Raw genomic sequence first — 22,950 nt, 5'->3', positions numbered from 1 at the left:
CCTGGTGCATTGAGATCAGCAAGATAATGACTAGGAGAAATGAATAGAAATTAGAGAAAGTATTATAAGCAAAACTGGGGAGGGGGGAGAGCAAAAGAAAGGAAGAACTAAAAACTGGATTCAGATCATGCCAGTTAGAAACTGGAGTCAAAGAGATGGAGCAGAACTAAAGAGAAAGGTAATGAATTCAAGTTAGGATTTACTGCGTTTGAGGTAGTAAGAGCAGGATATCCAGGTGAAAATGACGAGCAGGTATTGGAGTGGAAGAGTTTAGAGCTCAGCAATGAGGTCAGACCCAGAGAAATAGCTAGAGGAATCAAAAGAAACAAAAGTAAAACAGGACAGAGTTCAGGAGGTTAAAAAAAAGACAAGAAAAATAATTTTAAAATTGAGGAAATTCGCTACAAAAAATAGTGAACGCCTGAACTTAATGATTAACAAGAACTCAATTTAGGTGTAAGTTAGTGTTAAAAGAACCAAACCAAAACAAGGAGAACATACTTTAAAAGGTACATTTAAAATGAGGTGCTCTCTCTTCTGCACAGCAAAAGAGACAGTAACCGAAACAAAGAGACACCCCATGGACTGGGAAAAAATTTTTGCACACAACACTAATGATAAAGGACTGATCACAAAAATCTACAAAGAGCTGAAGAGACTCAACAAAAACAAAGTAAATAACCCAGTCAAAAAATGGGCAGAAGAGCTAAAAAGGAACTTCTCCAAAGAGGAAATGCAAATGGCCAACAGGCATATGAAAAAATGTTCAACATCACTTGTCATCAGGGAAATGCAAATCAAAACTACCATGAGATACCATCTCACACCAGTGAGAATGGCACATATTAAAAAAAGTAGCAACAACAAATGTTGGTGAGGATGTGGAGAAAAAGGAACTCTCCTGTACTGCTGGTGGGAGGGCAAACTGGTCTGACCACTATGGAGAGCTGTGTGGAGATTCCTCAACCTGCTAAAGATGGAGCTTCCATATTGTAGAGTAAGGTAAAAGTATCAGGCTTTTCTGCCCTCCCGTCATTAGGATAGATGAGGGAACCCTGTGGTCCTGAATGCATGCCTGATGGCGAGCACCTGAAGTGGGTACACCTTGGGTTCTTGGGCAGAACACAAGAACGAACGGAAGCCGAAAGAAGAAGAAAAGCAGAGAGAAGGCCAGTGAGCCCAGATAGAGTGAGGATTTGCTGAGGGCTAGGAGGACTGCCAGCCTCCCAGCCCCCCAGCACCCTTGCCTGCCATATGCCTGGTAAATCTAAATAAAAGACCTACAAAACCCACTGAGGGCTTCAGGACTCTTTTCTCCTTTACCCCATCTGCATGGGATCATAGAAAACCTGCTCAGTGTCATTCCTGCCTCACACATACGCTCTAGCAATTCCACTCCTAGGTATTTACCCAAAGGACACAGAAACATTAATTCAAAAGGGCACCTGCACCCCTATGTTCATAGCAGCACTATGTACAATAGCTAAGCTATGGAAACAACCCAAATGCCCCAAAATAGATGACTAGATGTAGGACAGGAACAGGACACAGTGCAGGTTTTCTGATCCCATGCAGACCGGGTAAAGGAGGAGTCAGAGTCCTCAGTGGTTTTTGCAGGTCTTTTATTGGGGTTCACCAGGCATATGGCAGGCAGGGGTGCTGGCTGGGGAGCTGGGAGGCCTGCCAGCCTCCCAGGCCACAGCAAATCCTCACTCTATCTGGGCTCTCTGGGGTTCGTTCTGCTGCTTCTCGGCTTCTCTTTCGGCTTCGGCTTCTACTGCTGCTGCTGGCATCCCCGTGACACTGCCCTTAAAAAGCACAGTCTTAGCTCAGCTGAATCCCATCTACCTATGCCCACACCCTATTCCAGGTGCCCGCCATCAGGCATGCATTCAGGACAAGGATCCATCATCTATCCTGATGGCAGAAGGGCAGAAAAGCCTGATATTTTCTTTACCCTACACTAGATCAAGAAGATGTGGTCCATATACACAATGAAATATTATTCAGCAATCAAAAAAGATAAACTCATGCAATTTGCAGCAACATGGATGGAGCTGGAAGGGATCATGCTCAGCAAAATAAGCCAGAAAGAAAAAGAAAAATACCGGATGGTCTCACTCATAGCAGGAATTTAGAAAACCTAAATAAGGGACCATGAGAAAGACTAATTATAATAAAGTAAAAATCAAAATCAACAAGCAACTATAAACCAGAGACACACTGTGGGGGGAGGAAGGGAGCAGGGATTAGGGTCAAAACAAGGGGGGTGGGAATTGTATGGGGACTATAACCAAGATGAAAATGCATACATTGTGCAAAAATGAAAAATGATGTAAAAATTATATAAAAGAAAAAATACCCAAAAAAAGCTCATTAAAAAACCTGAAAAGCCAAAAAAAAAAAAAAAAAAAGTGAGGTGCTCTGCACCAAGGTTGAGAGTCAGCCGGCCACGCCCTATCAAAGCCAGGCCACGCCCAGGCCACGCCCACTGCACACCTTCCGCGGACTCCTTCCGCTGCTCCGCCATCTTGAGAGACGCTGGTCTTCTAAGCAAGAAGTCCTGATTAGGGCTGGGGCTGTGAATTTCTGTAAGTAAAATGTCCAGCTCTGTGCTTTCTCCTCAAGCCTGTCTAGAAATAGCAGGAATTGCCGGGATAGTGTGTGTTATGCTCTTCTTCAGGGTGAGCTCACTTCCTCGGGGAACCTGGAGCTGCCGTTATTCCTTCCCTCTGCTCAAGATTCGGGGTGGGGGCGTGAAGTTGAGGACCCCACGGCTTCCGCCCAGATTTGCCCTTTTCGGGGTGAGGGGCCCTGAGCCCCCCAGCTTCGAGGCCCGTGCGGCGGCGTGGCCGGGGCTGATCTGAGCGTCCGAGCAGGCGCCCGGGGTCGGCCTGTGAGTGTCCCTCCTCTCTGTGCTCACAGCTCAGGGCTTCCTTTTACTCAAACTCTGAAAATACTTGTTTTGTGTCTAGAGTTTTTGTTGTTTATAGCGGGGTACAGGGAGGGATACGCTTTTGTTCTTGTTTCCCAAGCCTCCATGCTCAGGCAAGTAGGTGAGCAGGAGGGGCGTTGACTGAGGTTGGTGCAGACCCTGGAGGAGCAGGTTTTGGTGGGAAAGTCCAGGGTTTGGTGTTGGACATTGTCATCTTGAGGTGCCATCGAGAAATACAAGTGCAGGTGTCAGTAGGCTGTTGGGTGTGTGGATTTGGAAGTCAGAGGTCTGGAAGAGAAACATTGTTTATTGATCATTCCTTAAATATTATTGAATTTTCATTTTGAATTTGCTTGCTCTTATTGGTAGACACGCAGCATTTGTGAATGTGAGGGCAGTGGTTGTAGTAATGATTTTGATGAAAATGCTGCCTTTTATTCAGCATTCAAGTGATTTACTATCTCCGAAAGAGCTTTTGTTCCACAACATCTTTTTCGCCCCAATTTTGCAATTAGTCCCATCAAATTCATGCAGTTTCACCAACCAATTCAAACTTGTCTTATTTTCACTGTGATTATTTTCCTTTGTCCCAATGGTTATTTATAAATTGGGTGTTTAATTCCCAAATGTGTAATTTTCTTGGTATATTTTTCTTAAGTGTAATAGTTACACTGTCAGTTACACCAGAGACCTCTAAGAATTGAATTCTTAAGAATTGAATTCTTAGAGGTTTATTAATACCAATTTTTTGGTGCAATACATGATCCCTTTGGTAAAGGTTCCACTTTCATTTGAAAAGAATGTACATTGTGCATCATTGTGTTAATGAAGATTAGTTGAAAATTTCTATATTCTAATAGACTTTTTGTCTGCTTATTTTATCCTTTATTGAGAGAGGTGTGCTGATTTTCCCACCACAATTGGAGATTTGTGTGTTTTTCCTTTAGAGGCTGTATGATTGGGTTCATGTAAGATTGAAAATTCTTTTAAAATTTTTTAAAGGTTTATTTATGCATACAAGAGCTGGGGTACAGGTCAGAGGTGTGGGGGGTGAGAAGACTCACCAGAGACAAATGGGGAGCAGAACAGACAGACCAACTGAAATACACTGCTGAGGGGAGCAGCAGGTGAGCCAGGAGAGGTCTGCTGTGCCATGTGGGCAGCTCCCTGGCCGGAAATCGAATTCATGCTGCAGCTAGCTTCATAGTGCTGTGCTTAACTTATTCCCTTGCTCCACCAGGGAGGCCTCCCTGGTACCTTTTTCTTTCCTACTGAGTGACACCATTTAATATTTCTTGTAATGTTAGTCATCTGATCATTAATTCTTCCAGTTTTGATTATATGAAAAGGTTTTTATTTCACTTTCATTATTTAAAACTGTTTTGCTGAGTGTTGAATTCTAGGTTAATGTGGGGTTTTGTTTTTGTTTTTTTTTTTGGTCCTTTAAAGATGCTACTTCACTGTTTTCTGGCTTGCATCGTTTTCAGTAAGAAATCTTTTTTTTAAAGAATGTGAAGAAATATTTTTATATTTGTCCCTTTACATGTAATATAGCTTTCCACTCTGACTGGGTTCGCAGTTTGTCCATTTTCTCTTACCAGTGTTTTTAGGCACCTTGATTATGATGTCTTGTAATTTTCTATATATGCCATTTCCTTGGGGTTTCTTTTTTTTTTTTTTTAAAGATTTATTTTTATTTATACAAGCACTGGGTACAGTCAGAAGCACGGGAGGGTGAGAGAATTCACCAGAGCCAGAGCGGGGAGCAGAGCAGGCAGAAGGACCGAAGTACACTGCTGAGGGGAGCAGCGGGCGGCAGGAGAGGTCTGCGCGCCATGTGGGACCCTCCTCCGGTGGCTGGGGAGCAACCGGGGATCGAACCGGTGCTGCAGAGGCTGCGGGCAACTTCGCAACCCAGGGCTCAACCGCTGCGCCACCTGGGAGGCCCTCCTTGGGGTTTCTATACTCCTTGTGTCTGTGGGTTTTCACTGAATTTGGAAAATTTTCAGTCATTTCTTCAATTATTGTTTTTCTCTTATTTTCTCCCTCCTCTCTTTCAGAGTCTCCAGTCACATTAAAATAGATGGCTCATAGTTCTGTCGCCCAGCCTACTCTTCATTTTTAAACATTCTCACGTTCTATAATCTTTTCTTCTGTAGTAGCTAATCTGAGCTTAATCTAAGCAGTGTATTTTTCATCTCAGATAGGACTATCATCTCTAGAAGCTCAGTTTTCATCTTCTAACAATATTTCACATCTTTCCTTAGCATGCTTGTTTTCTTCTATTGTCTTGAACACATAGAATACAGGTGTAATAATGTTGCAATGTGCTTGTTCACTAGTTCTGTCATTGGAGACATTTTTTAGTAGTTCGTGAATATTCCCTCCTCCAATTGGGTTGTGTTTTCTTGACATGGTAATTTTTGATGGGATGCTACTGTTGTGAATTTGATCTTTGTTCGAAAACACCGTCAAGTTACTTGGAAACTTTTGATTCTTTTGAAGCTTATGTATGATAAGCTTTGTGTGGCTAAGTCATAACAGCTTTTAATGTAGGCCTAATTATTTCCACTACTGAGGCAATACTCTTCTGAATGTGCTATTCAGTAGTTTTACAAAGTTTTGTGAGGCCTGGAGTTTGTCTTACCACCTCCTTTTATATTGTCCCTTCCCTAGCCAAAGGTAATTTCTTCAAATGCATGTACTGACCAGTCTTCAATTGGAGACTGGGGTGGGAGAGTAAGATACAGGGGAACTCTGTGTGCTCAATTCAGGGATACTGTGCTCAATTCTGTGTGCTCAATTCAGGGACACTGTGTGCTCAATTCAGGGATACTGCCTGGCTCCACCTGAAGTACTTTGGGTATTTCATCCTGGAAACTCTAGTCAGGTTATCAGTGGGCATTCATAATGCACACTTCCTTTGTTTACCATCTCTCAAGGATTACTGTCCTTCAGTGCCTATTTCCCACTGTCTGGAAACTGTTGGTTCACATATTTCTGTTTTTTAGTTACTTAAGATATGAAGGTTACTTCAGTGCCTGCTACTCCATTTTGGCTGGAAGTGGACACTCAGACTATGACTCTTAACTGTAGCACTAGAGTGAGTGCTTTCACAAAAAGCAAAGTGGGCATACCATACAGTTTTCAGCAACAGATACTGTTGCCTGGGATCAGGTCATTTAAGGCTCTTCTTGCTTGTTTTTAAATAATTTGTTGTTCCCCTTCCCACATCTGATTCCAAACATTCTCTGAAAGTTTCTATTTCTGAGAACAATTTTTTTCCTATCACAGTGTGGTGAGAAAATGCAAGTGACAAGTAGGTGCCCCTCAATATCTATTTCTTTAAATAAAAAATACTTATCTGTTAGAGAAATGTCACATTCAGCTTCTGTAAGTGTCCTTAAATAAGGGGGCACAACCTTTGTTCCTTCCCCTTCTTGCTGATTGGAATTTGGAGTGATGAATAGAGTAGCCATTTTGGACCCCTGAGAAGAAAGCTCTGTGCTGTAGTGGAACAGCAAGGTGGAGCATGTCTAGGTTCTTAATGACATTGTGAAGCCCCATACCACATGATCTGTTATTTCTACCTTTGAAATATTTTTGTGGGCAAAAGAAAAAAACAAACTTGGCTTATTTCAGTCATTGCTAATTTGAATAGTCTATCATCCTAATTCCTTATGGGAAAAAAAGGGAAGGGGCAAACAGTTGTTTGAGAAACTTTTTATTCAAGGATTGTATTTTTCATATACTTCACCCATGCCTCTTAGTTCTTAAATTATTTCAAGAGCATATTATAGTTTAAAAACACATTCATATTTATTATCGAATTTGATGCATCCAGTGTCTTTTAATTGTTTACTAAAGAGAGTGTTGCCTTGTTAGAGGTGAGAAGTCTAAGCCTTCAGTGGTGCATTGACAACAGTAAACATTAACAGGTTAGTGACAAAGGTAGGATGAAGCTGTACTCTTCTGCACTGAATTCAGTGCATTTTCTTAGATTACCAGTTTCAAAAAAATTCAATTTTTGATGGAATTTTCTGTAGAATGGGGGCATGAAACATTTGAAGAAGCTATTAGATTCTGATTATTTTATTTGTCCTTCCAGCAAAAGGGTGAACTATGCAAAAGGTCGGGAGGATTTCGCGCAGGAGCAAGAGGTCAAGAAGAAAGAAAAAGCATACTCCATGGATAATCAACTACCAGTGCTATCTTACCTTCATTACTGGCTGCTACACCTGCCAGTGGAAAGTCCAAAAGGAGAAAAGACTTAAGCATGAATTCTGCTGCTGCTCTAGGGTATAGAAACATGGAAAACATCTGGACCACACTTTCTCCGATGTGGGGAACTTGGGCTGGTGCCAGCTTCCATGTGGGTTCATGGTAGTCTCCAGGACTGGGTGTGCTAGAGCTCTCGTTCTTCTGTGAAACGACTGCCGTAATTCTGGAACCAAAGTTAACCTTACAGAAACATGCGCTTGTTTTCCTCATGTTGTTGTATTCTTTACTTCTTTTCCTTACATCATTCACTCATTTATTTACTTTTGCACTTTTCATGTACTGAAACTTGAAGAAAAAATAAGGTTTAAGTAGTTTAGGTTCAGTTAGTTATTTTTGGCTAGGGATTATAGAAATGACTTAGTCTTTGATTTTATTTTCATTGTGAGTTTTCCAAAGCAGCTGTGCTTATGAGAGCAAAACAGCAAGTGGTTAACAAGGTGCTCTTTTATTATTGGTCAGACTAAAACCTGATTTTCCTTAAAGAAGAGCTCTGGTGAGAATGAGTGGTCACATGTTACCTACCCCAGTCAGGATGTCTTTTTTTCTCTGTGCCATATCTTGGCACACCTCTGGTGGGCTGTAAGATATAAGAGACCAAATGATGTGCATGCTGAAATGAGAAGAAGGCCATATCTTGTACCTCCCCTTACTTGTAAGCATGGTTCATCTAGGATCCAAGAATTTCACCAATTGGATCACTGTGTGGAAACAGGAGGCTTCTTTGGATTAGGCAAGAGTGTTCTTCCCCCTATGTCTTTCCTGCCCAGCTGTTTGACCTTTGTGCTGGTAACTGGGGATAACAGAAGTGCCTCAGACGTGGTTCCTGCTTTCAAGGAATTCAGTCTACTGGAGGAAAAGACAAGTACACACAATCTCAGGATACTAAGATATGTGTCATGGTTGTGTGTGTGCAGCATGTGTGTATCTGTGCACTAAGGGAGGGACGGATAAGTCTTTAGAAGGTGAAAGGTGACTACTAGTTGGATAGGGAAAGAATTGTGGGTGGAGGAATAAGGTTTAAGTAGTTAAGTAGTGATGGTATTGGAGGAGGTATCAAAGAACAAAGGTATAAGCTGCTTCAGTAGTACCCAGCAATAAGATTTGTTGTAAGGATAGAAGAGTTAATATGTGGAAAACACTTAGAATTGGGCTCAGCACACAATGAGTCCTCAACTCAAATGTGAGTTCTGCTTTTATTTTTATAACTGTTCCTGGAGTCACTGACTTATAGGAGTGATTTTCTACATATAGAAATAGTACAGGGGGTTCTGGGTAGAGAAAATAATGTGGTCAAAAGTCCAGAGATAGAGAAGCGCAGTGGTGTGTTTAGGGAAAAGCAAATTTCTGGTGTTGAATTTAGGGACATGTAAGGGGATGAATGGTAAGTGGTAGGTTTGATTAAAATATGAAGCATCTTTTTTTTTCTTTTTTCTTTTTTTGCATCTTAATGTCAAGATAAAGTATTTTAACTTTATTTTGTGAATAGTGAATTTTTGAGAAAGAGCTTGAGAATCAGTATAAAGAAATGGATTTATTTAGCAGAGACAAGGTTATGGAACACCGGTTAGTATGGACCACAATAAGTAAGATGACTGAAACCTCTGGCCCTCCAACAGTTTTTGTTCTTGTAGCATGAGTTAGGTAATAAACAAGTAAAGATTATTTCAGACTGCAGTAAGAGTTTTGAATATAATAAATGAAAAATACGCCAGAAACTGGAATGGGGAAGTGGTTTGAGAATACCTCTTTGAAAAACTATCATGTGAACTGTCTCCTAAATAGAGAGGTACCACTAGCCAGGTATACAAATGGGGGCAAAAGTGTATCAGGCATAGGAACCAAAAAGTACAAAGCTCTTGGGATGGAAACACATTTGATCATGTTCTAGAAACAGAAGAAGGCTACTGTGACTTGAATTCAGAAATGGAGTCAGTGTAGAATGAGTGGGATAAGATTAAGGATGGGCACGAGTTGATAACAGCAGACCTGTTGGCCAACGCAGGTAGTTGGATAATAGTCTAATATAATAGGAGACTCTTGGATGGTTTTGATAAGGATTTGTTCAGCAAAAACACGGTTATGGAACACTAGTTACTGTGGACCACAATAAATAAGACAACTAAAACCTCTGGCCCTCCAACAGATCATATTCTAGTGGCATGAGTTAATAAACAATAAATAAAGATTATTTCAGACTAAAATAATGGTAATATCTGATATGTGGTAATATATTTACCCTGTGGTAATATCTGATACATTTTTTTAAAGTTTATATACAAATTTTGTGCAGAGAATAAGACCCGAGTAAAATCCTGTGCTCTTCATCTTCCTAGATTCAGAAAGTGGTTGTGTAGTGCCTTAATAGCTATAATATCTCTCTTTTTTGCAGTCAAATGCTCTACCACTGAGCTATACCCCCTTATCTCTCTTTTTTGAAATGCCCTTTCTATGTTTTCCATTTTATTTCCTTATTCATACTCTTCACAATACCACCATAATTTAGACAGGGCAGGGATTAGGCTATCCCTTTTAGAGAAATTTACAACTGCCTGAAGAAGCAAAATTTCTTATTCATGTGATACAGAAATGTTAGGATTAATAACTCAGGTAGCAACCCAAAGTTAACGTTCCCAGGAAGGGTTTAGCAAACTCTGCAAACTCTGGCAAGACTCAGCTTGAAGACCTCCTATGTAAAGATATCCTGTATCTTGGCTTTGGGCTCACATATCTGGCTCTGCTATTTCTTGGCTGTGTGATCTTGAATCAATTACTTTACTTCTCTGAGCTTTAGTTATTCTGCAAAATGATGTTAATAATAACAGCCATAACTTATATGGCTATATTGCAAAATGAATGAAAGCAGCTTATCAGATTTCTAGTGTCCTCAAAAAACAAAAACAAAAAATGTTTGTTCCTCAACATACTCCCTTTCAAATATGGGTAGTAGATAAATGACTAAATGAACTAATGAATGAATGAATGAATGACTTAATGAATGAATCATCAAACATTTGGTAGCTGGAGATGTGAATGAATTCAACAGATGATTGTTGCAAGCCAGCTGCATTTAAAGAACCAGCTTGATATTGGCAATAAATACTGAGATGTGTTAGCAGAAATTCCTTTTCCTCAAAGAAATGGAGCAACAGATATATAAACACATCATTGCAATTCAGTGTAATAGGGGTAAAAAGAATGCAGCCTGGGACGGGTAATGCGTGGCACCGCATCTATACAGACCCTTGGCAAGTATGTACAGATATTGGTGAGTGAAATGGGTAAATGGAGCTAAATTAGATTCCTTTCTTTGTCTTCCCAGAGAGAACAAATATTTTGCTTATTTCTGATTTTTTCGGCTGGCTTGTCTGTGCTTTTGCTGTTCTTGTGGCTCGAATCCTCAAATGAATTCATGGGCTTTGACTGGTAAGTTTCACTTTTTGCATTTTCACTTTGTTCTGATGGCCACCTGGAATCTGCCTCAGATGAAAAGATCTATTGGCATAGTAGGGAGGCCAGACAAAATTGGGCATTTCCCAGAGAAGCCTGGAGGGTGAGAAGCCTGACCCTGGGGCCTGGTAATGAAACTCTTCACTGTTTTACCTGTGCCTACTCTCAGGCTAATTCTGGCTGAGTGGGGAAGCTTTCTCTGTGCTTCCACGGTCCCCAATCCTTCTGGTTGACATCTTGTTCCTCAGTCTCTTTATCTGGGTCATTGGTGCGTACGCTAGTTGGGCTCCATGATCTCTGTCATGAACCCTGATGTTCGTTGCCAACTCATTGCCTGCTCCTAAGTCCTTAGGGGACTTCCTAGGACTCTGAACATAGATATGCGAGTCCCTTCTCAGCACTTTTTCATGCTCCTTGCCCTTGCAAGTTCTCTGGCCTGATTGTTGCACATCTTACCCATTATTTGATATTTGGAGGAGAACGGGGTATTTTCAGTGTGAGGCTTTAAGAAAAATGGAATACCATTTATTTTCCCTTTTATAGAAGTATAATATAGTTTATTATTTTAAATCTAAAAATACACAAAATTAGAAAACTTAAAAAGTCTGTTTAGACTTATTCTTTTTTTTTTTTTTTTAAAGATTTATTTATTTATTTATTTATATAAGCACTGGGCACAGTCAGAAGCATGGGAGGGTGAGAGAATTCACCAGAGCCAGAGCAGGGAACAGAACAGGCAGACTGATGAAATACACTGCTGAGGGGAGCAGCAGGCGCGGCAGGAGAGATCTGCGCGCCACGTGGGACCCTCTCCAGCAGTTGGGGATCGAACCGGCACAGCAAAGACTGCGGGCAGCTTCGCAGCCAAGTGCTCAACCACTGTGCCACAGGGGAGGCCCTGTTTAGACTTATTCTTGAGGGACAATCACTTGTTATATTTCCCAGCCTTTTTTTCTATACTTATTTTTATATTATGCTCATTCTGTATGTATGTGTATATATATATATGTGTGTATAATCATTTTGCTTTTACTTTTCAGTTAAAATAATCACAGATGTTTTGATGAATTTTTAAAACCCTTAATGAACATCATAAAATGATTTCAAAATATTTCTTGACATGAGAATGCTGTTATATACTTTACCAGTTTTTATTGTTAGGCATTATGAGTGTTTCCATTTTTCTTGTTTTTATAAAAAAGAAGTACAGAGAAATCTTTGTATTTTGACTTGTGTTCTTACAATAGATTCTCATAAGTGGCATATTTGAGTCAAGAATAATAAACACTCCTGAAATATATTATGCCTATTATCAAACCTCTTTCTCAAAAAGTTGTAGCAATTTCCATTCACAACTGAGGTATATGAATCTCTCTTTTAACCTGCCATTGACCATTCTTATTTTGAATAATTTTTTTATCACATGTGTAGATGGAATTTCTTTTTAATTTAGTAAGTTTCAAAACTAGGTTATTTTTACTTTTTATTCTTCCTTTGTCTTGTGGGATTCTTAGTAAATTTCCTCTTCAGATTATCAGTTCTAAATCATACCATAGCACTTAAAATACAAAAATGTTTCATTTCTTTAAAAATTCCTGCGTTTTAAATTCTCTCACCCTCCCGCACTTCTGACTGTACCCAGTGCTTGTATAAATAAATAAATCAATCTTAAAAAAATGAAAATACCTGCATTTTAAAAAACCTCATTATTAAGATAGAATTTACATACAACACTCTATTAGTTGCACATGTACTGCATGATTAATATTTGTACATACTGTAAAATGATCACCGCTTCAAGTCTAGTTAACATCACACATAGTTGTCACAAATTTTCTTGTGTGTGACAAGAACTTAAAAGATTTACTCTTAGCACTACTTATAAATAAGCAATGCACTATTATTAACTATAGCCACCATACAGTACATTATATCGTTTATATTTTTTAATTACCTTCACCCATTATATGTACCCTCAACCCCTGCCTCTGGAAATCACCAGTTAGATTTCTGAATCTATAAATTTGGTTTTTGTTTATTTGTTTTAGATTTCACATTTAAGTGATATCATAGAATATTAGTTTTTCTCTTTCTGATTTATTTCACTTAGCAGAGTGTCCTCAGGGTTCATCCATATTGTCACCAGTGGCAGAATTTCTTTCTTCATTATGGCTAAATAATATTCATATATATGAAATTGTGGTTTTGATTTATAGTTCCCTGATGATTACTGATTTTGAGCACCGTTTGGCCCTCTGCATATCTTCTTTAGAATAATACCTATTCAGATCCTTCCACATTTTTTAAATTGGATTTTTTATTTGCCATTGAGTTGTATGAGTTGTTTTTATGTATATTGGATATTAGCCCCTTAATCAGATACATGATTTGCAACTTTTTTCTGACTTAGTGGGTTGATGTTTTGTTTTGCTGATGGTTTTCTTTGCTATGCAAAGGCGTTTTGATTTGATGTAGTTGGGCTTGTTTATTTGCTTTTGTTGCCTTTGCTTTTGGTATCAAATTCAAAAAATCATTGCCAAGTCTAATGTCAAGAAGCTTACTGCCAGGAGCAATAGCTAGAACTTTTGCTGGTAGAAGCTTTATGGCTTCAGGTTTTGCATTAAATCTTTGATCTATTTCAGTTGACTTTCATGTTTGGTGTGAGATAGCTGTCAAGTTTCATTCCTGCATGTGGCAGTTTTCCTAGCACTGTTTATTGAAGAGACTGTCTTTTCTCCATTGAGTTTTCTTGGCAACAAATATTAATTGGCTGTGTATGTAGTCAGCTAACTTTCTGTTTCTTTCAATAATGTATAATAGTTTTCAGTGTAAAAGTCTTTTACCTCTTTGGTTAAATTTATTCCAAGTTACTTATTTTTTTTATGCAGTTATAAATGGGATTGTTTTTCTGATTTCTCTTTCTGCTAGTTCATTATTTGCTTATAGAAATGCAACAGATTTTTTGTATATTAATTTTGTAACCTGATATTTTACTGTATTATTCCACTAGCTTTTTACTGTAATCATTGGGATTTTCTATGTATATTATCATGTCATCTGCAGGTAGTGATAGTTTTAATTCTTGCCTTCTTGGGTATCTTCTATATTCTTCTCTTGTCTAATTGCTCTTGATAGGACTTCCAACACCATATTGAATAGTCATGGTGATAATGCATATCCTTGTCTTTTTCCTGAATTTAGAGGAAAAATTTTTCACCATTGACTTATGAGGTTGGCTATGGGTTTGTCTTAGATGACCTTTATTATGTTAAAGTGTGTTTCCTTTGTTGAGGGTTTTTTTTAAATCATAAATGGATGTAGAATCTTGTCAAGTGCTTTTTTTGTTTGAGTCTATTAAGAGCATATATATATTTTTCTTTTTTGTTGATGTTATATACCACGTTTACTGATTTTGGGTATGTTGCCTTTTTGGAATAAATTCTACTTGATAATAGATAATAGTGTATGATTCTTTCACTGTGTTGTTGAATTCAATTTGGTAGGTTTTTTGTTGGGGATTTTTGCATCTGTTCATCAGAGATACTGGTTTATGTTTTCTTTCTTTTGTGCTATCCTTGTCTAGTTTTGGAATCAGGGATTGTTGGCCTCAAAAAAATGCTTGGAAGTTTACCCTCTTTTCACTTTTTGGGAATTTGAGGAGAGGTGTTACTTCTTTGAAACTTTGGTAGAATTCACTAGTGAAGCCCTCTGGTACTGGGTTTTGTTTTGGGGGAGACTTTTGATTACTTTTTCAGTTTGCTGATTGCTCGTTCAGAATTTTTGTTTCTTCCTCATTCAGTCTTGGAATGCTGTATGTTTCTAAGAGTTTGTTTCTTCTATATTGTCCAACTTGTTGCTATGTAAATATTCATAATACTCTCATAAGCCTTTGCATTTCTTTAGTATCTGTTGAAACTTCTTTTGTTTCTGATTTTATTCATTTTTTCTCACTTCGAAGTCTGGCTAAAGGTTTATTTTTCAGATCTTTTCAAAGAGTCAGCTCTTGGTTTCAGTTGATTTTTTGAATTGTCTTTTTGATCTGTAGTTCATTTATTTCTGTTCTAATTTTATAATTTCGTCCTTTTACTGACTTTTGGCATTGTTTTTTCTTTTTCTTTTTTTAATTTTCTTTTTTTATTTTTATATTCCCTATACAACTGCAACCCCGATTTTGACCCCAATCCCTTTTCCCCCCACCCCCAAAGAGTGTCTCTGGTTCATAGTTGTTTGTTGATTTTGATTTTTTTCCTTTCTTATAGTTATTCTTTTTCCTGGTCCATATTTAGGTTTTCTAGATTCCTGTTATGAGTGAGACCCATTCGGTATTTTTCTTTTTCTTTCTGGCTTATTTCGCTGAGCATGATCCCTTCCAGCGCCATCCATGTTGCTGCAAATTGCATGAGTTTATCTTTTTTCAATGCTGAGTAATATTCCATTGTGTATATGTACCACATCTTCTTGATCCAGTCATCTATTTTTGGGCAGTTGGGTTGTTTCCAAAGCTTAGCTATTGTAAATTATGCTGCTATGAACATTGGGGTGCAGGTGCTCTTTGGAATTAATGTTTCTGTGTCCTTTGGGTCAATACCTAGGAGTGGAATTGCTGGATCATATGGAAGCTCTATCTTTAGTAGGTTGAGGAATCTCCACACAGCTCTCCATAGTGGTTGGACCAGATTGAACTCCCACCAGCAGTGCAGAAGAGTTCCTTTCTCTCCACATCCTCTCCAACATTTGTTGTTGCTAGTTTTTTTAATTTGTGCCATTCTCACTGGTGTGAGATGGTATCTCATTGTAGTTTTGATTTGCATTTCCCTGATTGCAAAGTGACGTTGAACATTTTTTCATATGCCTGGTGGCCATTTGTATTTCCTCTTCGGAGAAGTTTCTTTTTAGCTCTTCTGCCCATTTTTTGACTGGATTATTTACTTTGTTTTTGTTGCGACTCGTCAGCTCTGTAGATTTTTGTGATCCGTCCTTTATCATTAGTGTTGGGTGCAAAAATTTTCTCCCAGTCAGAGGGGTTTCTCTTTGTTTTTGTTATTGCCTCTTTTGCTGTGCAGAAGCTCTTTAATTTGATGTAGTCCCAGCTGTTGATCTTTGCCTTCACTATCACTGCTTTGGGTGATGCGTCTATAAAGATGTCTTTGAGGTGCATGTCATGTAGTGTTTCGCCTATATTTCCTTGTATATATTTTATGGTTTCAGGTCTTGTGTCTAGTTCTTTAATCCATTTTGAGTTGGTTTTTGTGCATGGTGTGAGGTAGTAGTCAAGCTTCATTCTTTTGCATGTAGCGACCCAGTTTTCCCAGCACCATTTATTGAACAAACTTTCTTTGCTCCAGTGCATATTCTTTGCTCCTTTGTCAAAGATTAGTTGACCATAAATCTTTGGGTTTATTTCTGGGTTTTCTATTCGGTTCCATTGGTCCATGTGTCTGTTCTGGTTCCAATACCATGCAGTTTTGATTATTATGGCTTTTTTTTTTTTTTTGGTGGGACCCTCGCTGGTGGCTGGGGATCGAACTGGCACTGCAGAGGCTGCGGGCAGCCTGGCAACCCAGCACTCAACCTCTGCGCCACCAGGGGAGGCCCTCATTATTATGGCTTTGTAGTACAGTTTGAAATCTGGGAGAGTGAAGCCTCCATTCCCTTCTCTTTTTTTCAGGAGGGTTTTGGCTATTCGGGGTTTTTGGTGGCTCCATATGAATTTCATCAATATTTTTTCTATTTCTTTGAAGAATGACATTGAAATTTTTATTGGAATAGCATTGAATCTGTAAATTGCTTTTGGAAGGATGGCCATTTTGATAATGTTAATTCTTCCAATCCATGTGCAGGGGATGTCTTTCCATTTCTTTGTGTCTTCTTCTATTTCTTTTAACAGTGTTTTATAGCTTTCTTTGTATAGGTCCTTTACTTCTTTTGTTAGGTTTATTCCCAAGTATTTGATTTTTCTTGTTTCAATAATAAAAGGAATGGTTTTCTTGATTTCTTTTTCTTCAGATTTATTGTTTGTGTATAGGAAGGCTACTGATTTTTGTTTGTTGATTTTGTATCCTGCCACTTTACTAAACTGATTGATTAGTTGAATTAGTTTTTCTGTGGAGTTCTTGGGGTTCTCTATGTATATTATCATATCATCTGCAAATAGTAGTAGTTTGACTTCTTCCTTGCCTATTTGGATTCCTTGTATGTCTTTCTCTTGTCTTATTGCTCTGGCTAGGACTTCCCAGTATTATGTGGAAAAGCAGTGGTGAGAGTGGACATCCTTGTCTTGTTCCAGATCTTAATGGTAATGCTTTCAGCTTTTCACCACCGAGAATGATATTGGCTGTGGGCTTGTCATAGATGGCCTTTATGATGTTGAGGTATGTTCCTTATATCCCGAGAATTTCAAGGGCCTTTATCATAAATGGGTGTTGTGCTTTGTTGAATGCTTTCTCAGCATTTCTATGGATATCATAGAAATATCCATTTCTATGGATATTATCATATGGTTTTTATATTTCTTTTTGTTGATGTGTTAGATTACATTTATTGATTTTCGCATGTTGAACCATCCTTGTGTCCCTGGATTAAATCCTAGTTGGTTGTGGTGAATTATCTTATGGATGCATTATTGGATTCTGTTGGCAAGGATTTTGTTGAGGATTTTTGCATCAGTGTTCATTAGGGAGATTGGCCTGTAATTTTCTTTTTTTGTGCTGTCTTTGTTGGGTTTTAGTATTAGTGTAATGTTGGCTTCATGGACGTATTTGGTAGTATTCCTTCTTTTTCAGTTTTTTGAAACAGTTTGTGTAGGATAGGCACTAATTCACTACCATACGTTCAGCCGTGAATTAGTGTTTTTTCTTTTTGTAGTTCTTTTAGATATAATCTTAGATTTTTAAAATTTGTGATCCCTCTTGGGTTTTTTTTTTTTTAAATGTATGCCTGTATTGTTATAAAATTCCCTCTTAGCACCACTTTTACTGTATCCCATAGGTTCTAGTATGTTGTATCTTCATTTTCCCTGGGTGGTTGTACTTTGGGGAAGAAGGGGCATTTTGGGGGGAATTACTAGATACTGAACTGATGTGAATTCCTGGAGATCTAAAACACCACAGTGATTCATCAATCTGAGTAATGCTATTGAATGTTAGGTGAGCCAAGAGAATTTTGACTCAGGCCCATTTCCACAGGGGTCCCAAACCTACTCTGTGTTTTTTCCCCCCTCTAGTTCTGGAATGCATAGTTGAAATAAACATACCCTGAAGCAGGCAGAATCCCACAGTAGTACTCCATTATCAAATAGAAGTTATATATCAGGTACACCTCAGGTATTGCAGGTTTGACTCCAGACCACCACAGTAAAGTGAATATCTCAATGAAGTGAGTTGCATGAAGTTTTTGGTTTCCCAGTGCATATAAAGGATGTGTTTATATGCACTGTTAAGTGTCCAAAAGCATTATGTCTACAAAAGTCAGTGTATGCACGTTAATTAAATGTGACACAGAGCTGTGAAGTGAGCACATGCTACTGGAAAATGGCACCTATACACTTGGTCAACACAGGGTTGCTACAAACCTTTAATTTCTGGAACAAAACAAACAACAACAACCTACAATATCTGCAAAGTGCAGTAAGGCAAAATGCAATAAAACAAGGTGTACCCGTGTAAGAGTGAGTTCTAGAAGATCCTAAAACCATGAGTAAGTTTCTTGGGCAGCTTTTCATTCTTACCATAGAAGTCACCACAGAATGAATTACCTAACATAATGAGGCTTTTTATGCCCATGATGGCTCATATTCATTTTAAATATAGCTTAGTTAACATATAACTACACTAAAGTAAGAAAACAAATTTTCTGTGGTCAGGGGCTATTAAGACACTGAGAACTCACCCAAAGCTAGATAAAGAAGAAATAGAACACCTAAACAGACCAATTACAAGCAGCGAAATTGAAATGGTAATCAAAAACCTCCCCAAAAACAAAAGCCCAGGACCTGATCGATTTACAAATGAATTCTACCAAAGATTCAGAGATGAATTAGTGCCTATCCTTCACAAACTCTTCCAAAAAATTGAGAAGGAAGGGACAATACCAAACACGTTCTATGAAGCCAACATTACACTAATACCAAAACCGAACAAGGACAACACAAAAAAGGAAAACTACAGGCCAATCTCCCTAATGAACACTGATGCAAAAAAACCTCAATAAAATTTTAGCTATCAGAATCCAACAATGTATCCATAAGATAATTCACCACGACCAAGTAGGATTCATTCCAGGGACACAAGGATGGTTCAACATCCGAAAATCAATCAACGTTATCCAACACATCAACAAAAAGAAATATAAAAACCATATGATAATATCAATAGATGCTAAGAAAGCTTTCGACAAAGTGCAACACCCATTCATGATAAAAGCCCTGAAATTCTTGGGATACAAGGAACACACCTCAACATCATAAAGGCCATATATGACAAGCCAACAGCCAGTATCATTCTCAATGGTGAAAAGCTGAAAGCAATTCCATTAAGATCTAGAACAAGACAAGGATGTCCACTCTCACCACTGCTTTTCAATATAATACTGGAAGTCCTAGCCAGAGCAATAAGACAAGAGAAAGACATACAAGGAATTCAAATAGGAAAAGAAGAAGTCAAACTATCACTATTTGCAGATGATATGATAATATACATAGAGAACCCCAAAAACTCCACAGAAAAACTAATTCAACTCATCAATCAGTTTAGTAAAGTGGCAGGATACAAAATCAACACGCTAAAGTCAGTAGCCTTCCTATACACAAACAATAAATCTGAAGAAGAAGAAATAAAAAAAAACCATCCCTTTTATTATCGAAACAAAAAAATCAAATATTTGGGAATAAATCTAACAAAAGAGGTAAAGGACCTAAACAAAGAAAACTATAAAACACTGTTAAAAGAAATAGAAGAAGACACAAAGAAATGGAAAGACATCTCCTGCTCATGGATTGGAAGAATAAACATTATCAAAATGGCCATCCTCCCAAAAGCAATATACAGATTCAATGCTATTCTAATCAAAATTTCAATGTCATTCTTCAAAGAAATAGAACAATTATTGATGAAATTCATATGGAATCACAAAAAACCCCGAATAGCCAAAGCTCTCCTGAAAAAAAAAAAAAGAAGGGAATGGCGGCATCACACTCCCAGACTTCAAACTATACTACAAAGCCATAATCATCAAAACTGCATGGTATTGGGACAAGAACAGACACACAGACCAATGGAATAGAATAGAAAATCCAGAAATAAACCCAAAGATTTATGGTCAACTAATCTTTGACAAAGGAGCAAAGACTATGCATTGGAGCAAAGAAAGTTTGTTCAATAAATGGTGCTGGGAAAACTGGGTCGCTACATGCAAAAGAATGAAGCTTGACCACTACCTCACACCATATACAAAAATCAACTCAAAATGGATTAAAGAACTAGACATAAGACCTGAAACCATAAAATACATAGAAGGAAATATAGGCGAAACACTACGTAATTTGCATATCAAAGACATCTTTACAGACACATCACCCAAAGCAGTGATAGTGAAGGCAAAGATAAACAGCTGGGACTACATCAAATTAAAGAGTTTCTGCACAGCAAAAGAGACAATAACAAAAACAAAGAGAAACCCCACCGACTGGGAGAACATTTTTGCACCCAACACTAATGATAAAGGACTGATCACAAAAATCTGCAAAGAGCTGGTGAAACTCAACAACAACAAAGAAAATAATCCAGTCAAAAAATGGGCAGAAGAGCTAAAAAGAAACTTCTCTGACGAGGAAATGCAAATGGCCAACAGGCATATGAAAAAATGTTCAACATCACTTGTCATCAGGGAAATGCAAATCAAAACTACCATGAGATACCATCTTACACCAGTGAGAATGGCACATATTAAAAAAACTAGCAACAACAAATGTTGGCGAGGGTGTGGAGAGAAAGGAACTCTTCTGCACTGTTGGTGGGAGTGCAAACTGGTCCAACCACTATGGAGAGCTGTGTGGAGATTTCTGGACCTACTAAACATAGAGCTTCCATATGATCCAGCAATTCCACTCCTAGGTATTTACCCAAAGGACACAGAAACATCAATTCCAAAGAGCACCTGCACCCCTATGTTTATAGCAGCACTATTTACAATAGCTAAGCTTTGGAAACAACCCAAATGCCCAAAAGTAGATGACTGGATCAAGAAGATGTGGTACATATATACCATGGAATATTACTCAGCATTCAAAAAAGATAAACACATGCAATTTGCAGCAACATGGGTGGCGCTGGAAGGGATCATGCTCAGCGAAATAAGCCAGAAAGAAAAAGAAAAATACCGGATGGTCTCACTCATAGCAGGAATCTAGAAAACTTAAATAAGGGACCGGGAAAATGAATAACTATAAGAAAGTGAAAATCAATATCAACAAACAACTAGGAACCAGAGACACTCTAGGGGTGGTAGGGGGCGGGAGGGGAGGTATTAGGGTCAAAATAAGGGGGTTGTAATTGTATGGGGAATATAAATATAAAATTAAAAAAAAAAGACACTGAGAACTTAATCTTCCAAAATGTCACAAACACCATCTTATTCCCCACCGCCCATCCCAGCATACCAGGAATTATGGGATAACATCATGCCATCATCTTGCCTAGAACAACAAGAAGTTGGGAGGGGACTCCGGAACCAATAGTTGGGTCATGGAATACTCCGATATTACAATTGCATAAACTCTACAGCTGCTGATGAGATTAATGGGACAGGAAGCAGTAGAAGAGGGAGAGACGGAAAAAAATCAGTTTTTCCTTTGTCTGTAGTTTATAGCAGGTGGGTGGAGACTTCATTTGAGCTTGGTGAGTTTTGAACTGAACTGCACTAGTATTTTCTATCTATTATTGAATATACAAAAGAAGACATTTTAGATTGGAAGAGAGTAAGAGAAATCTAATATGGCCACAGTAATTGCCCCTCTCCCTGGCCTGTAACCAAATGACTAGACAAAGATAGATGCACCATTAAGTGGCAAACTTGGAAAGCAAAGTGAATATCACTACTTGGTTAAACTCTTTGAAAAATTCCTTGCATCTAAGACTATTATTAAGTCCATTTTTTCATAGTTCCCCTCGCCAAGATCTCAATTTCATTGTTTTGGTAGTCGCTATGCTTGTGTTAAAATATTTGGTTCTTGTAACATGGAGTTGAGTCTTCCCTTTATTTCTTAGAATATATTTATTTTATGGTTCTTTTCTGATTCTGTTAATTATATTTTCCTGGGTACAAGTTATTCTGTTACAGTCATCTGCTCCTTAGTGATGTTTCAGTAAACAAACTGCATGTAAGTGATGGTGGTCCCAATAGGTTATAACATACAACCTAGATGGGAAGTGAGAGATACTATCTAGGTTTGTGTTATTACACTCGTAATATTTGTATCATGATGATATCACCTAACACATTTCTCAGAATATGTCCCTGTTGTTAAACAAAGCATGACTGTCATTGGTTTTACTCAGTTCATTTGTTGATTTTACTTACACATTTTCTGATTCCTAGTTGTGAAGATCATCTTTTACAGAGTAATCCTTCTGATATCTAAATCCAGGATAGCTCTTGCTAGGAGAGTTGCTTGCCTGTTTCTTTCTTCTTGGAGCCCTTTTTTTGTGCCCTTGACCAAAGAGAATTTGCTTTCTTATTTTTAACATGGTTATATATTAGCTAATCTATATTTTATATCATAAAAATACAATTTTTTTCAGATTTTATATGGAAAAGAGGTCATTTCTATTTAAATGGAAACTGGATTCTTTGATATGTAATATCTATAAAACTGTAACACTGTTTCTTTTAGCAAGTCAAGAATTTTCACTCAAACTACTTTAGGAACAGAGCACATCAGGGCTGTTTTTTTTTTTTTAAAGATTTTTTTTTATACAAGAACTGGGACACAGGCCAGATGTGCTGGAGGGTGAGGGGATTCACCAGAGACAGAGCAGGGAACAGAACAGGCAGACTGACTGAAATACACTGCTGAGGGGAGCAGAGGGCGAGACAGGAGAGGTCTGCTGCACCATGTGGGTAGCTCCCTGGCCAGCCGGGATTGAACTTGTGCTGCAGAGACTGCAGATAGCTTCACAGCACTGTGCTCAACCGCCTGCGCCACCAGGGAGGCCCAGGGCAGTTTTTAAAAGGTCCAAATCTCATATAGAACAGAGCAATTAATATGGTGGCTATGTTTGTAGTTTTGTAAG

At 38.3% G+C, this 22,950-nt stretch overlaps 1 protein-coding gene across 2 annotated transcripts in view; it reads left to right on the top strand.

The window, feature by feature from the left end:
* Nucleotides 1-2,505: 2,505 nt before the first annotated feature.
* Nucleotides 2,506-22,950, top strand: part of GDPD4 (glycerophosphodiester phosphodiesterase domain containing 4) — a 65,276-nt gene continuing 44,831 nt past the window's right edge. For both annotated transcript variants that reach the window (XM_037523020.2, XM_037523019.2), the window contains exons 1-3: nt 2,506-2,591; nt 7,044-7,234; nt 10,536-10,639. In XM_037523020.2, coding sequence (XP_037378917.1) covers nt 7,058-7,234; nt 10,536-10,639 — 281 coding nt within the window. In that variant the 5' untranslated portion in view covers nt 2,506-2,591; nt 7,044-7,057. The remainder of the gene's footprint in view (nt 2,592-7,043; nt 7,235-10,535; nt 10,640-22,950) is intronic.

This window comes from Talpa occidentalis, unplaced genomic scaffold (genome assembly GCF_014898055.3).
Source record: "Talpa occidentalis isolate TD23 unplaced genomic scaffold, MPIMG_talOcc4v2.1 talOcc4.3, whole genome shotgun sequence".
NCBI lineage: Eukaryota > Metazoa > Chordata > Mammalia > Eulipotyphla > Talpidae > Talpa > Talpa occidentalis.
This window is presented reverse-complemented; position numbering and strand designations above follow the sequence as displayed.